General features: G+C 35.4%; 1 protein-coding gene across 5 annotated transcripts in view; it reads left to right on the top strand.

Moving 5' to 3' along the window:
- The window catches only part of MGAT5 (alpha-1,6-mannosylglycoprotein 6-beta-N-acetylglucosaminyltransferase), a 114,990-nt gene that overhangs the window by 45,768 nt on the left and 52,398 nt on the right, over positions 1–16,824 (top strand). For 4 of the 5 annotated variants that reach the window (XM_090143577.1, XM_031590722.2, XM_090143578.1 and 1 more), the window contains 3 exons: positions 2,175–2,342; positions 11,368–11,444; positions 12,669–12,758. In XM_090143577.1, coding sequence (XP_089999703.1) covers positions 2,175–2,342; positions 11,368–11,444; positions 12,669–12,758 — 335 coding nt within the window. The remainder of the gene's footprint in view (positions 1–2,174; positions 2,343–11,367; positions 11,445–12,668; positions 12,759–16,824) is intronic. The other variant, XM_090143580.1, reaches the window with a different exon arrangement.

Here is a 16,824-nt window from a genome sequence, read left to right as displayed (position 1 = left end):
CAAACACATTCTTTAAAAAAGTTGTACTTCAAATATACACAATAAGTATTAGATTTTTATAGTAGTAAATGGTTGTTTTGCAAAAATTATTTTGAATGCCCACTTTGGCCATCTCTTTCTCAAATTGGCCTCCAACTGCTGTTTTGTTCTGACAAGAAGTGTCTTGTATCACTGTTTTGGTATTACTATGAAAAGGATACAATTTTAGCTGTTTTGATTCTTTGTGTATGCCTTTGTGTACTATGTTTCTTCCTCATTTTTTCCTGAATATTCTGCTCTACTTTCTTCCTGGATTTTCTTCCTCTATTCCATGTTTTTGTTGATGTTAAATCCCTGTTCCGCTCTTTCTTTCTGCAGACTTGCCACTAAATGTCTTCTGGACTCTCACTGTGAAACATCACATTTACATAAATGCTTCTTTTATCCTTCACTGTATTGCACCGTGCCAATATTTAAAATTATATCAAGGCAGTCCATATTATTAGCATATAAGATTCCAGTCTTCAGCAGACTAAAGAAAACACAATTACAAAATAAATAAATAAATAAAATCTTTATGGCTTCATTGAAGAAATAGGATTCCTTTATATTAGGGGAAAATAATCATAAGCTTTCCAAGTGTAACAGCCTTCCCTTGTTTACTCTCACATTTGCATAAGATTTGAGCTGCTCCTAAGAAAAAATACAAAGAATGGCAGAACTACAACTGATGTTGGGACAGATTAATCTCTTCAAATGTATGGAGGAATTTTCTGTTACAGATCAGAAAGTTATCTGATTCTAAAGTTGTGGAAAGTAGAAGGGGTATTATACATATACATATATATATGTGTATATATATATATATGTATATATATATGTATATGTATATATATATATGTATATGTATATATATATGTGTATATATATATATATATATGTAATTATGTGGGAAAATAATGTAAATTTATCATACCGAATTCCTTAATCCTAAGGGTAAGTGAACAAAGAGCAATACTTTCATCTTATTTGGCTTATTGCCACTTGAATTATAAATTTTTAATATGAAAGTTGTCTGTTTTTTTTCTCTTGCCTGTAATTCTTTTAGCTTACCCAGGTGTTTGTGTTACCTTGAGAAAACTGAAGAGAAAAAAATAGAAAAGAAGAAAAAAATCACAAAACACTTTCTGGGTTGTTATATGATAGGCAAAATCCAAATACCCTTTGTTGGTTTCCTTGCAAATGGAAATGCTACATCTGATCAAACAGATAAGTAGACACGGTCACGGACTGAAGAAACAAGTGATTTTATGGTGGTTTGGGTACATTTCAACACTCTGTGCCAGTGTAAAACCTGGTTGTGGTGGAAGAGAGTCAGGAGGTTTCTGTACTGGTTCAAAACTTTCCCTTCTTTTGGAAGTGGAAATTTGTTTTCCAAGTGACTGAGAATCTGACAGAATGTTGGATTCTGTTCCTCTAAGAGCTCTTTATTATGGATTTAGGTCTTGTTATTGAAATAGTTGGGTAATACAGCAAAGACTTCCAGGTCCAGTATCTCACTCAAATCTAATTCTGGCTTTGCTTTTAAATGAAAGTACTTTGTCCTTCATTTCTCTTTTTTCCTTTCTACTTGATGCTTAATTTGAAGTGTCCAGCTGATGTTGTAAATTGGATGGGCAGTTTTGCAAGAACTGAATGATTTGGGATGTGTTTTTGCAGTAGAGTCAAGTTCTTTTGTTTTCTTAGGACATTCCAGTTAGAGAGGGTATAGTATGTCTCTAGGTAAAGTGAAGGTGTGTTTGTCTATATAGAGCTCCAGAATAACACCTGAAGGCAGATGGTGGGTGCTCTTAAGTAAAATGCAGACATTCACTGTTGTTTAAGTAACTTATTATTACTTGAACTATCACAAAACATGTTTTTTATTTCCTGTTTTTCCTATTTTTTATCCCATTTACATTCATACTTCTCTTTGAATGTAGGATACATCTGTGAGTTGTACTGTGCTTTATAAAGTACATAGGAAGACCAGTTACACATCATGGAAAGCTTGTATCTAAGGCCAAGCAAAATAGGGAACAATAGTGCACTGATAAAGTGTGCGTGTCTGTGTGTATTTCAGTCTCATTCTCATATCTATTTTTGATTCTGATAGCATGCGTTCATTATTAAGCAATCTAACTTTTCATTTGTAGATTTGAAGAAAACACTTGCAGTCTTGTTGGATAATATCTTGCAGCGTATTGGGAAACTGGAGTCCAAAGTGGAAAATCTTGTACTTAATGGAACAGGAGCAAATTCTACCAACAATACCACCACTCCAGCTCCCAGCTTAGGAGCAGTCGAAAAGCTTAATGTAGCAGGTGGGTATAGCAGTATTTTTGGACTGCTAAATCTGTATTTTCTCTCTCTACGCTGTGTGTTTTTTAAGTTGCAGATATTTAAAGTGTCTTACAAAGCAAAATTCAAAAGTCTAAGCCAAATCAATTACACTCAACAGCGCTGATCTTTTATAAGTTCAGAGAAGACTTTCTTTGATAACTTGCAGAAAATAATATTCTCTGCCAGACAGGGATAGTCTACTTTATTAATAGTAAATATTTCATAGTTTAAAGTGATTGTACATTAGAAGTCAGGCCAACATAAATCTTGCCTGAGCTTGGCTTTCCTAGCAAAATATACTAATCTTGAGAGACTGTGCTCAGTTATTGTAAAATGAAGTAGATGTAAGCTTTGGTAGGGAAGTGCCATTGTCAGGACGTCGGGGAGAGTGACATGATGACATGATTAAAGTGTGCCAGCAGACCTAAATGTTCACTTCTCTGTCCTATTCTGTTCATACTAGGATATTCAACACCTATTGTCTCACTGAGAGAGGTCTTCTGTGTCTCATTTGCCAAATAATGTAGAAATGTGCTCATAGGAATTTAGCAAGCCTTTTGCATTCATTTTATACTAGTGTTAACCTTGCAGTAACTATTTTTTCCTAAGTCTTCTGTCTTCGTTAGACTGAAGAGAGATAAGAAACTAAAGAAATATAGCACTTGGAGAGTGCTGTCAGAGTAAACCATGTTACTAGCACAAGGAATACAACACTGTGTCTTAATCATTGTCAGAATGTGAGCTAGTATAATACTGCTATAGTTTCAGGATTATAAAGGTCATTTTTCATTTTACCTTTTATAGTTTGACAACAGAGAGGTTTGATACTGTTATTTCAGTAGATTTGAAGATAAGTGATAGAAGTAAACTCTTGTTGCTTCCTCATTTGTAAGCAAAGAACCATGATTTTTGTCTGACTAGAAAACACATTTAATCAGTACTTAGGACAAATGACTTCGGTTGTTATTGGAGTTGACAAGTATCACAAGTTTTAATACTCACAAGCAAATTTTAAGAAGCTTGGTAGAAGTTCTCAGACTTCTGTATCTATGTAGCTTTTTGTTGCCAGGGGCTTGATCTGTGGCAAAGAGCACTATTTGCCTTGTTAGAGTTTTAGGTTTTGACTTTTGATGCCCGAAATTTGAAATTTCTGAAGCATCTGTAGTAAATAGCAAGAACAGGAAAACCTTTAAGAAACAGTTACGTAAGTTTTGATTATATATTGTTCTGGTGCCTGTTTGGATGATGTCAGTGTTCAGGTATCTCCAGGATGGGTAGCACTGATGGGCTAATCCTTGTCAATTTGCTAGTTGAAGTGCTTACATTTGTCTATTTGAAGCAAGAAGTAGAGGCACTTCTAAATGGAAATGAAAATTTTGTTTTTACTTCTGTTACTTCTGACAGTAACAAACTCTAGAAGTTACATAGTTACTGCATTGAATTCCAAAAAATAAACTTAGTAAATGAATGTTGCAATTGCTGATGTCAAGTATTGGTAACACATTCATTAATTTAGAAAATAAAAAAAAGACTTTTTTTATCTACAAGCTGGGTGGACAAAAATGGTGGACATTTCTCCTTCCAAAGCCTGTCTGCAAGCGGAATATTTTTTTTAGGTACATGCCTGTAATTCAGAAAACAATTGTAAGAACAGTTTTTATATGCTGGGTGGAGGAGCATGAGAATGGAAGTATTCTAGTTTAGTTTCCGAGTCCAGTAACTAGAATTAGTCTGGGGCTTTTAATTGATTTTATCTGACTGTAATAAACATGCAGGTATGTAGCTATGACTCAGATTTATGGATTGCAAAATTCCGTATATTAAGGAAGATTAAGGGCAATGCCAATTGGATCACATTGGAATTCCTTTGTTTTTTTTTTTTAATTTTCCACAGTGTCCCTATAGACAACCAGAATGGCAGTACAAAAATAGAATTCCATTCATCATATTAAAATGCATGTTTGTCTTCCTCCTGTTTTTAGCCTAGGTGCAAGTTTTTGTTTGAGTATGTGAGTAGTCCATACAATACTGAAGAGGATGTATTTTGAGAAATAGTTGCCAGTTGCAGTTGCTGAAAAAATGGTTGAAAAATCATCTTGTTTAAAAATGCTGCATTGTTTCTCAAAGAGCTGAGATCAGAGGATATTTAATTTTGCCCATACACATGTTGATTGTAAGAGATCTGTTGGTCCAGGAAAGTTCTTATGTGTAACTGAGAAACTTGCAGGGTTGCTTCTAATGTACTACATGCAAGCTGAAGTTACCATGTTCTCTTGATAGTGAATCTGTCATCTTCTTTCCAGTGGGGAAAAAAAAAAAAAAACCTACAAATTTTCTATGTACTTTTCTAATGTTTTTAACATTCTTTTGTGGATATACATATCCATACATTGAGTGGTCACAGCAGGTGCCTGAACAGGTCTGCTGTGTGTTTGTTAGTGGGCAGCAGGTGCCTATAGCTGCCTATAGCTCTATGACAGAGTTAATAAATGCATGCACAGCCCTTACAGCCTCAAATATGAAGAAACAGATGAATAAGGTTGTCTGAATCATATAAATGAGGAGAGATCTAATAAATAATCTTGCTACTTTTTGTAGCTACTTTACTTACAACTGGAACTACTGTATGAGGCTATTTGAAGGGCAACTGAAGGTCATCTTAAGCTTTTATCAGCTTCTTCTATAGGTTTTCTTGATAAGTAAATGATAGCACCAGTATAAAAATGATGAAGTAGGTGAATTTGTTTAGGAAGAGATAAAGTGTCCAGTATCTGGGCAACAAAGATTCAACATAAAATATAATAAACCAATGTTCAACAAACAGAACGTAAACTAACTGTGGCAAACGTTAGATAATGTGAGCCACAGAGTCCAGAGGTCCAGATGGTTGTTAAACTGGGAGGATTTACAACTTGATGTATTATGCAAAAAAAAAAAAAGTTACATCATAAAATTACCATCATCTTATAAAGGACTGAGCAGTGCTTTCTGCAAAGGAGCCTGTCAATGAAGGAAAAAGAAGGCACTTTTGGACATTTATCTATCTTTATTTTAGGATTAGTAATACAACCAGAACCCAAATTAAATCTGCCTAGCAGTACCCATTGTGGCTCTTGATCTCTTGTAACAGCAGCCCAGTAGAATGTTTGTGGTTTCCTAAAACAGTTTTGATCAATCCTTTAGCCTATGCTTTGACCACAGGAGCTTAAACTTATGTGATAGATATTACATGGCAGAGAGCCCATGAGTTTTAGTATGGCAGTCTCACTATCATGCTTAAACCCAAGATAGGCTGCTATTTGGAAATTACTTAACATAAATAAAATGTATGCTTTGAACAGTATTTATAGCTGTACTTTGGGGCAGATGTACAAACATCTTAGGAATATCACTGAATGTGTAAAATCTACGGGCTGTGTGGAATTAGCAATTCATCACTTTCTAAAAGTCTCCTTATCAGTTGTGCTCTCTATTTGGCAAGGCATGGAGAAATGTAGTTGTGTTTTATTGTTTTTGTTTCATTGTTTTTTTTTATTGTTCCACCTCTGGCTGTCAAGTGTGCTGTAGAATTGAGACAGCAGTGGTGAAATCTGCAGCAGAAGATATCCTTTCATAGTGATGTGTGAAGTTCTTGGCGTGTTAAATGATCTGAAGTAAATCCATCTGGGTTATACTTGTTCATGATAAGAAGGTGGTAACAGTGGGAGGAAATGTTGAGGATTTAGCAAGGACTGTAGCTTGGCTCCCCCTGAAGTAGGTAAATTCAAACTTAGGTTGGATTCATTCTTCAGTTCTCTAAATTTAGAGACCAGAATCTTTCTCTTCCCCTTTGGATTTTCAGACAACTTATATTGTTCACTTGCATGTAGAATGTACTGACTATTCACATCTGTACTTCGTTTAGGATTAGTGTTTGTAGTGTGTTGCTACATCTGGTTTCTTCCTCTTAATTTTGTAGAATCCTTTGTTGAGAAGTCTGGGCTGATGATTGGGCAATCATAGTGAGCTCTTCCAACCTGAGTGATACCATGATTCTAGGAGCAAACTAGTTTCTCTTTTCTTTTGGTTTGAGTAAGAGGATAATGGAGCATGAGCTCTTTCTGTCTCAAATATTTTTAATCCTAATTAGGAGTTGAACATGGGCTCTCTACTTGAGGATGATGTGAGCTGATGGACTGCATGGATAACGTTAAAAAGCAAAGCTGTATAGCAGCTTGAATAGCTTGTGTAGGAGTTTGTATTCCTTTTTTTCCCCCTTCTTAGGTCCTCATGTAAAATTATAAGCATACTTTCCTTCTTCTTCCTTTCTCAAAAATGTCAAGCAACCTTGTTGATTTGACCCTGACATTTTTCAACTACTTTTTCAGAACCTCAGATTTATGGAAGAGTAAAATGTTTACAGAGATGTTTACAAGTCTTCAGTCGGTCGCTGACAGATGCAATGAAATCTTTTTTCTTTCTATCTCCTCTGCTTTCCTTTGTCCAAGTTTTTTTAAAAAGCTTTAGAGAGATTTGGTAACCATCTTCTCTGGTTTTGTGATAAATATTATTTTCTTGTATACATAAGCAGGTACCAATCTAAACATAGGTGCATAGCAGATTAGAGTTTTTCTCAAATTTAAACAGGAAGCCTTGAGATACTGCCAATAATAACAAGGTAGGTAAATCTTAATTACTGTTTTTAAGATGATAAAATGAGCAAACATGAAATCATGGCACTTTCAAGCAGAGCTTTACCACAGCACAGCTTCTGTTGCAGCTGAATGGTTGCATCCATGTGACAGGCAGAAGATCAACTTCTTTTAGGCAATTTGGTTTTTAACACTAGGGCTTTTCTATGATAAACTAATGTTTAGCTTCATGGCTTTGTAGGATAGAATTCCACTAAGCATATTTCATCACACAGGACAACCTCCTTGCACAAAAATACTCAGAGTCTGTCCTATTTTCTTCATGGGATTTTTTTTCTGATTTGCAGCACGTGTGAGTTTTGTGTGATGTAGGTTTTGTTTTTAGCTGTGAACCCTTGCTGTGTACTTCAGATAGCTGAGACTAATTTAATTTAAGGAAACTGTTACAATTCCTCATTCTTTAGAGTGCTGCTAAACAATAATGGTATTAATAACGAATATGCATGCTACAAAACATTTTTTAAAATAAAGATTGACTTAAAGTAAGGGTGAAGGTGCTCTGAAAAGTGCTCTGAGACCATTGTCCTTGCTGTACTTCTGTGCATGTTCAGTTAAAAAAATGTTTTTTGTAATTGTCACTATCTTAGATAGTATAATAGCACTGAAAACTGTGCCAATCTGGTTGTTTACGAAGTGTTCTTTTGCATTGAAAAACATGACTTAGGAAGATCTTAAGTGTGCCTTTGATCCCATGAAAATAGCAAATGAAGGTTAATGTCAAGTTCTCCCCTGCTTCCCCTTTGAACATAGATGGTTCTTGGAGAGCGGTTGCACTACTGAAAAAAGGAGAATATTTTCACTGTATCTATTCATAGCTTCCAGAGTATTTCTAGCTTATGCACGAACATGTTCTGATATATAGGCTGTTGAATTCTCTTTAACTACTCAAATGACTTTAAAGATGTTAAGATTAATTTGGCTGCAGACTTCAGTATTTGTCATCTAAGAGATGATGGCATGGATGCCTGTCAGATATCTGGCACCTTTGTGAACATGTAGCAAAGCAGACTGACAAGTCAGTTTCAGCAATGCTGAAAACAGGCATTTTTATTTAATGTTACTATGGTGAAAAGAATGTTTGTCTTTGTGTTTCCATGCACTTCATCCTGCGTGCTTTGGGGTGACATACTGAAGGCTTCTAGGTGGGAAGGAAGAATCAGATAACTTTGTGATCAGTTGATTTATTTCTATGGCTCTTTCCAGTGAACTTTGTTATGCACAGGAGAGGTTTGTTTAACTGCCTGCATCTGTAGCTTATCCCATAGTTCTGTGCTTGAAGAGACAAACTTAATAAAAAGCCCAAATATTGCTTGTTGTTTTGAATTTCCAAAGCTGTCCTCTTAAAAGCTCCACAGAAGGCTTTTCTTCAGTTAAAATAGCAGGTACAATATTATCCATGAGCTGCACTGAAAACCAAACTAGTCTTCACAAAACATTATGGTGTACTGGATGTAATAGAATGTGGGCTGCACTGATTCTTACAGCCAAGATTACAGCTTTCTTCAAGTAATGCTTTGCTTAGACTCATATTTATTGTGCCTTATCCATTGTATTCTTTTTCCACACAACATATAATAGCAAGCAGCTTTTCCCACTTTTCTGTCAGATTGCTTCCTGCAAATCCAACAGCATGGAGCTAAGGAGAATTGTGTGTTTTCAAGCCTCACCATTACAGCACAGTATAATGACTGTGCAGAGGACCACACATGACTATTTTCCACTGCAGTGCTAAGCTGTATTAGTAATGCTGAAAGGGGCTGTTAGTGGTCCCCTGGGCTGCATTTTGATTAACCACTTGACTGCTACTTGAAATCTCCTAACATTGCATCGATTTCAGTAGTGTTAATGGAACACAGCAGCACAGCTGGTGTGAGGATGGACTAGCAGTAGGAAAGTTAATTTTCTCTAAATCATACCAATGCTTTTGCTACTAAAGATTCTAAAATGTTAGTAGGAAGCATTTTGTGCTCTGCATTTAAAATTATTGTAACCTTTCGTTGATTTCTTTAAATACATTGATAGTTCTTTCAGCTCACTCTGCAAATTCTCTTACCAGCTGGAGAGGAAAATGTGAATTAAATTCAGAATGTGTTAATTAGAAGAGAAGGGGAGGGAAATCTTGCACAAACAAAAAACCTTTAACTGCAGTGTTGCTTCTAACCTTAAATGCCAGACTTTCTGGACAGACATAGAAGCAAAAAGAAAATTCCATGAATTGAAGTAAGAATAGTACATTTATTGATTGATCAAAAGCAGAAAAAAGAGAGATGATTACTCTATCCTTTTGATACTAAGGAGAATTCTGCTTTTGTGAAAACTCCTGATAGGAACGCTTTGAGTTGAGGTATTACCTGTACTAGAGATAATCATGGTGTTTTTTTAATATGCTTTTTTTTAATCTAGTCTAATAATGAGGGTTTTGGTCTCAGTATTCCTAAGTGTACAAGCTTCTGTGTCATGTTAAATTTTTCAGATGTTTATATTCTCTGAAGAATGAAGAGTTGGTCCTTAGAAGGCAAGATAGGCTGCTGGTATCACAGTCTGCGAGTTCAGTAGTATTCTGGCTTTTTTATTTGTTTTAACTGATAGAACTATTTTAAAATTTGTGACAAATGAAATACCTACTAAGCAATAATCACTATTGAATGACTATTCTTTTGAATCTTTGTTTCTATTAATGGTAACTAAATAATTTATTGAGCTTACTATCTTTATGAATTATTTCCAGTCTTTCTAACTGTATGACAGAGAGAAAACATCACAATAATTCTTATGCCTCTCATAGAACTCTTTCTTTGAAGGATGCCCATATAGCAAAGGGACAAAACGTGTGTGGCTCTTACTGATCCTGCTTTTTACTGTTCTCTTAGTGAGTGATCATGAAGCAAGCAAAAAATCATTTTCCTATTGCAGTTTGTCTTTGAGCCATAGTTTTCTCTTGGGGGCTATAAAGCTTCAGTAAAACAAACAAAACTCACTGACGTTGTGATTAGTTGTGAGAGCAATGAAGATCTGTACCTGTGAAGTGGTGTTCAAATAGTGCAGCGTCAGAGTCGTGTGACTTTACCCAATCTCTCTTTACTCATGCACAGCAACAAAGGAGAAATACCATTTTCTGGTGCAAGGTCAGGTGGCTTAGCTTAGATCTGCCAACTCAGTCATGTGAATGTGCCAGACTTTGCACTGAAATACTCATAATTGTTCACAAGTTCAGATCCACCTGCTGTGCACTAGCGATCTCTGATGCAGAGCTGTTAATTTTTAAACAGCCACATACATTTGCCAACTGAATGGCTGCTGTCTAAACATCAGGATGGATTTGCAGTGATATATTGGGTGTCTCAGGACCTCGCTTCATAGAGCACTGCATTAAAAAGCATCTGTGAACTCTTAGATTTATAATATGCTCACATTCATGTTTTCAATTTGTCAATGTACTTGTACATTGTACTAACGTGTTAGGTGGATGCTTAATAATTCTCTGTCAATAAGAATTAAGTTGGGTTCAAAACACCCTAAGTGTCTGTAGAATGGAAATAAATGTCATGACTCAGAGCTTAAGAGAAAGAATTGTCTTATCTAGTATTGTTCTGTACTGACTTGACACTTTTTGTGTTTCTAACTGTTGGCTTGAAGTTCTAAGTTTTGGCTGGGAAAAGACCTCGTAATTTGCATTTTAATTGCTATAAATCCTAATTGAGGACAAAAATCTAAGTCATTTCTTAAGTACTATTTTCCATCAAAAATAACATTTATGTCAGACTTAATGGTGTGTTTTTTCACCTTGGAAACAACCTGTTACTTCTTTCTAGATTCGGAAGATCAAGGTGTGTAGATAAACATCCCCAGGGTTCCATTTGCTTCGTGCTCTCTTTGTAATCTATCTGAAAGTATGCATTGCTGGTACCTGTTTGAGATGGTACTAACTTTCCATGGAATGATAAGATGTACTTACATCTGGTTCCAGTCAAAGGAGAAAGTTCTAACAGTAACAAGAATGGTGGAAGCCTAGGAACAAAGCAGGAGTAAGCTTATTTGGCAGTATGGGCACTGAACCAGACAGGCAATATTTCCCAGCATAACTTCTGATATCTTACCAGGATGTTTCCTCTATTTCTAACTGTAGTTCAAAACAGATAATGTAATGTAGTAAGGATGGGAAAAGGAGCTGTCTTCTGACTTTTAATGTTATAACAAATACTACATAGTAGGATTCTTCAGCCATGTCTGGATGTGGATTCTTAAAAGGAGGGATTCATTAGGCCATCTGTTAGAACTGTGAAATGAAATTCAGTCGTGGTCTGTTTCTCTTTAGATCTCATAAATGGAGCCCAAGAACAGTGTGAATTGCCTCCTATGGATGGTTTTCCTCACTGTGAAGGGAAAATAAAGGTAACTGTGAGCTGTTTTTGATTTGTTATGTTTATTTTGTTAAAAACAGAATATCTTGCAAGAAGTCACTACTCAGTGGTGTAAAAGAAGAAAAGTTGAGTCAAAAAGATGATGTTTAGGAGCACACGTCACTACAACACTTAGAATTTAGGCTCCCAACAGAGAAGTTGTTCCATTTCCAAACAGGAAGCCATTGTCTTGTTCAGGATGATGACATCTATCAATTTACTCTAAAACTTCACTTAGATAGAAAGCTTTAAAAAAAAAATAGTTAAAAATAAGTAAATAAAACAAGATCATTCCATTCTGGTTAGAGGATTTACACACAATTCTCTGTAAATCATACATTTTATTAGTATTGCAGTTGGAAAGACTAAATATGGAAATTCGGCTGACATCCATTGGAAAGGAAAAACAATAAATTTACTAAAAATGAGGGTATTTTTTTTCCAAACAACATTTCAAATGTAAGGAGACTGTGTTAATAGTTGGACTAAAAAGAAAATTGCTGGATGTTGACATATAATTATCAAGTATTACAATTTTTTTTTACTGAAGGTGTAAACTGGAAAAGTGCATGCAGGATTTTGTTACCTTTTTTTACTGTAAATAAAACTCGTGCTCATTTTTTTTGTTTTGTCTTTGTGTGTTTTTTTCACTTTTTAAATTTTTTTTAAAGATAATCTCTAATTGTTGATTCTCTGGCCTATGTTTTGGTCCATTTTCACATACTGGCTGCAAAGTGGCTATGTAATACATCATTCAGCTGCTAAAATAAGACTGTAAATGAATCATTTGCTTCTTCAGAAATGTCAGATTCTTGCCAGAATCAGGCAGATTCCAATCTTTGTAATTCAAACAGCCTGTTACATTCCAGAGCAGCTGTAACAGGGGCAGTAGAAGTCAACTCCAGCCACACCCACATGTGTGAATCCTTGAATATATTTTCTTTTTGATATTTGCTTCTGTTTGTGTGGTTATCACTTTGTATAAACTGTACTCAAATTTGGTATGTAATTACTTCCCCAGTGTAGTTGAATGCTGACATGCAGCGTGCTGCAAAATATTCCCAAACTTCCTTTTGGTTATTTGTCATTTTTGTTTGTTTGGATATAGTGACTCACAGCTTTCCTCTGTTATTTTTGACTTCAGTGTGAAATAGTATAATTTAGAGTTATTATGTGGTGCTTAAACCTAACAGACTGTATCTGTGTTTTGTTTCAGTGGATGAAAGATATGTGGCGATCGGATCCCTGTTATGCAAGTTATGGTGTAGATGGGTCCACATGCTCCTTTTTTATTTACCTCAGTGAGGTCAGTAATTTTTTTATCCATCTAAGGGGAACATTATGGTGCCTCCATAGTTTTTGGAAACTATTTGCAAGCAATTTCTCAAAACAAATCATAATTTTCTTCAGAAAACAATTAGAACAGAATTATTAAGAAAAGTGTTGCTATTTTTCTTAGATCCTCCAAGTGTTTCTAGCATGGAGAATCTTAATGTTTATAACTGAATTGGTGTAAACAGCCACCATTCAGTGAGTTTTCACTAGATATCTTGTGTAACTGAAGCTTTATCATAGATCTTTGCATTTGAATACCTTTTCTGTTATTTTCTATGTAGCTCCTGCAGTAGCAGTAGACAGGAGTATTAGGGGAAATGTTTGGAATGTGGGGAATTTGGAAAGTGGAACAATGTGGAATCTTTTAACAGAAAATAATAACCCCCCAAAGTCATTATTTTTGAGTGAATTTGCAGATAACATTGGTTAAAGTTTTTGGTGTCTGTCCTAGTTTTGTACACAGCTGAGTAGGGCACTTATGCTTTGTTGGTTTGCTTGTTTCTCAGGAATTTTCTGTTTCCTGAGTAATATTTGTTCGCCAAGATGAAATTTTATTAATTGAGTTTTTCTGTGGGCTCAGTTATTAGCTTGTGGTGTACATGCCAGAAATAGTCAGATGTATTTGGTCATTTGACCCTTCTTATTCGTAAAATTTTGCTAACTTACAGCAACTGATCTGGGTAGCAGTATGGATTCATGGTGAATTTCTACCTGTAGACAAGTTGGAGAGCTAATGTGGTTGTAGAATTGTGAAATTGCTTTAATTGTGTAGTTACTGTAAGATTTGGGGAAATAGGTTGAGTTCTTAAATTCTGTATCTGAGATTAAAACAGCCAGTCTTTTATATAAGTAACTCAGTTGTAGTGAAAGCAGATTCTGTTTGGTTACTCATTTAATGGTAGCTGAGCTTCTGGAGGCATTGCTTTAAGCAGAAGTAGTAGTTATATGCATATCCAAACACCTATCCAAAGGAATAATGCTGCCTTTAACTGCAAATTTGACTCACTCCAGTGCTAGCACTTAATGTTAATTTATGGGCTGTAAAGCTGGGATGGGAAAGTCACAGGATTACTGTTTTATTTACTTTATTTGTTATAGAAGCTGAATGTACAGTTTCATAATCATCTGAAGTTGATCTAAGTTTCTACTGAAAGGTTATGTTTTAGTATTAGTGAAGTTGTATTTTTGCTGCATTCTACTGTCAGCCAGCTGATGCTTCATGTTTTTAATGCAGATGTATCTTAGAAGTGAGGATACCTGTCAACTGAATGTGAGAATCTGATGCTCTTAAATGGCAAATTAAATATTTTATATTCTTGTGACAGTATTTTCTGTGACAGTCTTCTCTGATCATCAGTTTTGAAAACTCTGTTGATGCTTTTAGTCTTTTTCATAATTGATATTTCAGCTCATCCTCATGGCAAAATGTGAGTAGATGTTGATCCTTATGCATCTTATGTTTCAGAATGTCAATTTTGCTTGTACAGATGCAGATAACCACCATTCAGGTGCATCAGTTACATTGCTGTTTTCTTCCATTCCTAAATGAAGTGCTTCAGTTTTCCAGGAAGGATGCTGAGTACAGAACTTCATGTTACATAGCATGATGTAACTGTGTTAGAAACATGGCATCGTCCTATATACATAAACACTTGTTCTTTCACATACAAATGAAAATTCTGTAGGTATGGTGCAAGTTATGAACTCTTTCTTGCCCCAGTCTTTATTTCTTTAATTTTTATTGCACATGGTAGCTGTTACTGTTCCAGTAGCCAGGACCCAATGTCTTGGATCAGGACCATATTGTATTGTACTCATATGTTAGTATGCCAAATAGATAGTCCCTTCCTGAAATAAACTTCTAAGTCTACAGGGACGAGTACACTAACAGTGTTCTGATCTGGAACTCAGTTATGACTGTGGAAGTTGGATTCAGATTCTTTTGTTCAGCTGAAACTTCACGACTTTTAGGGAAATCTTGAATCAAACTTTCAGGATGTTGGTGAAGCAGGGAAAAGTTACCACTTAAAGCTCTGCATTCAGTAAATATATTACTTGGTAATGTTAAGTGTCATATATGTTAGTAAATATTAAACCTTTTGGATGAAAAATTGTATAAAAATTGTAGTAAATAGCAGTTCAGTTATTCTTTTGGGAACTTCTATGAGCCGTTGGCTTTTTGCTTGTAAGTTCACAGCTAGCAGGAAGAGGCATGAAGAAGCCATTCTCATCTTGCTGGTGAATGAAATACATCTTCTAATTGATAAATGGTGTAAGAGGATTCATTAGGTTTCACTTCTTAGAATGCTGTGAAATAAACTAGTCTATATTGAAATATTTTCTAAATTGCTTTAACATTGTGCATAAGATTGTATCAAGTGCTCTTATAGATATTATACTTGTAGAACTTTCTGAATTTTTTTGTCAATTTTTGTTGTCTAATCTGCTAGCCAACATATTTTAGGGGATTCATAGTATTTCTATAAACTTTAAACCAAGATGATATAAAGGACATATTTTTCTAATGTACAGACTTTGTCAGTTTATGGAGGCCAACTGGTTTTCCAAGAGTGTAGGGATGTGAATTTTTCTTTAAGAAGAAATGTAGAATTTGAGCAACTTCTTGTTTCATAATGGAACAAGAGTGCATTAAGTACCTTCACCTGTGTGTATATTTGGAAACTTCAGACAAAGATCTTATATTTATCTATATATTTAAGTTTTGTCCCTGTGACAGAATGTAAAACTAATATTGGTTGAACATGTTATTAACCTTGAGTTTAAATTTGGCATTCTTAATCCGATGATTAATTCCATGATTAATGCCCAGCAGCAGAGCTTGAAAGCTTAAATGTTTGCAAATGCGAGCATGAAATGAAATTCTAATAACACTACAATGATGTGGATTTATGAGGTGTGTTGGCTGCTAAGGATAACTGGAAATGCTGTTGCAAGAGTAATTTGTCAAAGTGGACAGAGATGAGGAGTTGACAGTTTATAGTGTGGTTGTACAGCTGAATGATAAATGTGTCTACAGAGCTCTCAAGTCAAAACTGGTCATTTAAAATATTAAAATGCATTGTGGCTCTAGCAGGATATTAATGTTAGGATTTTTCACTTTAAGGTAGCAGCCTAGGAATAAGATGGCTGTGTACACATTCTCTGTTTGAAAGGGCAGTGTATGCATCAGATTATGTGTGCCTACTTTTGCTTTTATGATCCTATCTGCAAATTCAGTGTGACAAGCATATATATCCTTCTGTACTCTTCTGAGATCTGCTTTTTTCTACTGAAATAACTCACTTAGGATATTAAACTCATCTCTATGTTGTAAATCAATTTCAAAACTGTAAACAAAGGAGCACAAAATATTACATTTTGTTTTGTAGTACAGATCAGAAACACAGAGAGACAAAGTAACTTGTCAAGCCTTAGAAACAACATTAGGAGTAAAACTCAATCTTTGAGTAACTGTTGTATGCCCTGGTTATGTTGTCACCATGTATGTCTGCAAAATAGAACCAGCTTTCTTTTCTGCAGAGCTTGCACAAGTGCTAGCAGTTCTTGTTTGCTTTTAGTCCTGCAGGAGTACAAGTAATTGACAGCTAGCTTAACAGCTCCTCTCCATTTTTCTGTTTATGCCTTAGCTGCTTGAGCAGACTGGCAAAGCATGGAAGCCAAGGCATTCGGGTTTAGGCTTTTTATTTAAAGTTGTTCTAGACAGACTCACAAATAACACTGCAAGGATTTTGAACTTCTTGCTTACTGCTTTGCTGGAGGCAACAGATCACTCCTGGTGGAAGATATGCACTAGTTGATGGTGCCCTGGTGGAAGATATGTAACTAGTTGAGTGCTCTGTAGCCTCTGAAAGACCGGAGGAGATATGAATGTTCTGAATAGCAAAACCAGGTTTGTATTTTCTGAAACCAGACTTGTATTTTCTGGAATGATAGAGCAAGGGAAGGGATTACAAATGCTGAAATTTGAAGGTAAGCTAACTCTTCAGGTTTCTGAATGGTGGGAACCTGGTTTCCTT

Source organism: Phasianus colchicus, chromosome 7 (genome assembly GCF_987193195.1).
Source record: "Phasianus colchicus chromosome 7, bPhaCol1.hap1.1, whole genome shotgun sequence".
Lineage (NCBI taxonomy): Eukaryota > Metazoa > Chordata > Aves > Galliformes > Phasianidae > Phasianus > Phasianus colchicus.
The sequence above is the reverse complement of the archived record's forward strand: the minus strand, read 5'-3'. Positions and strand labels throughout refer to the sequence as shown.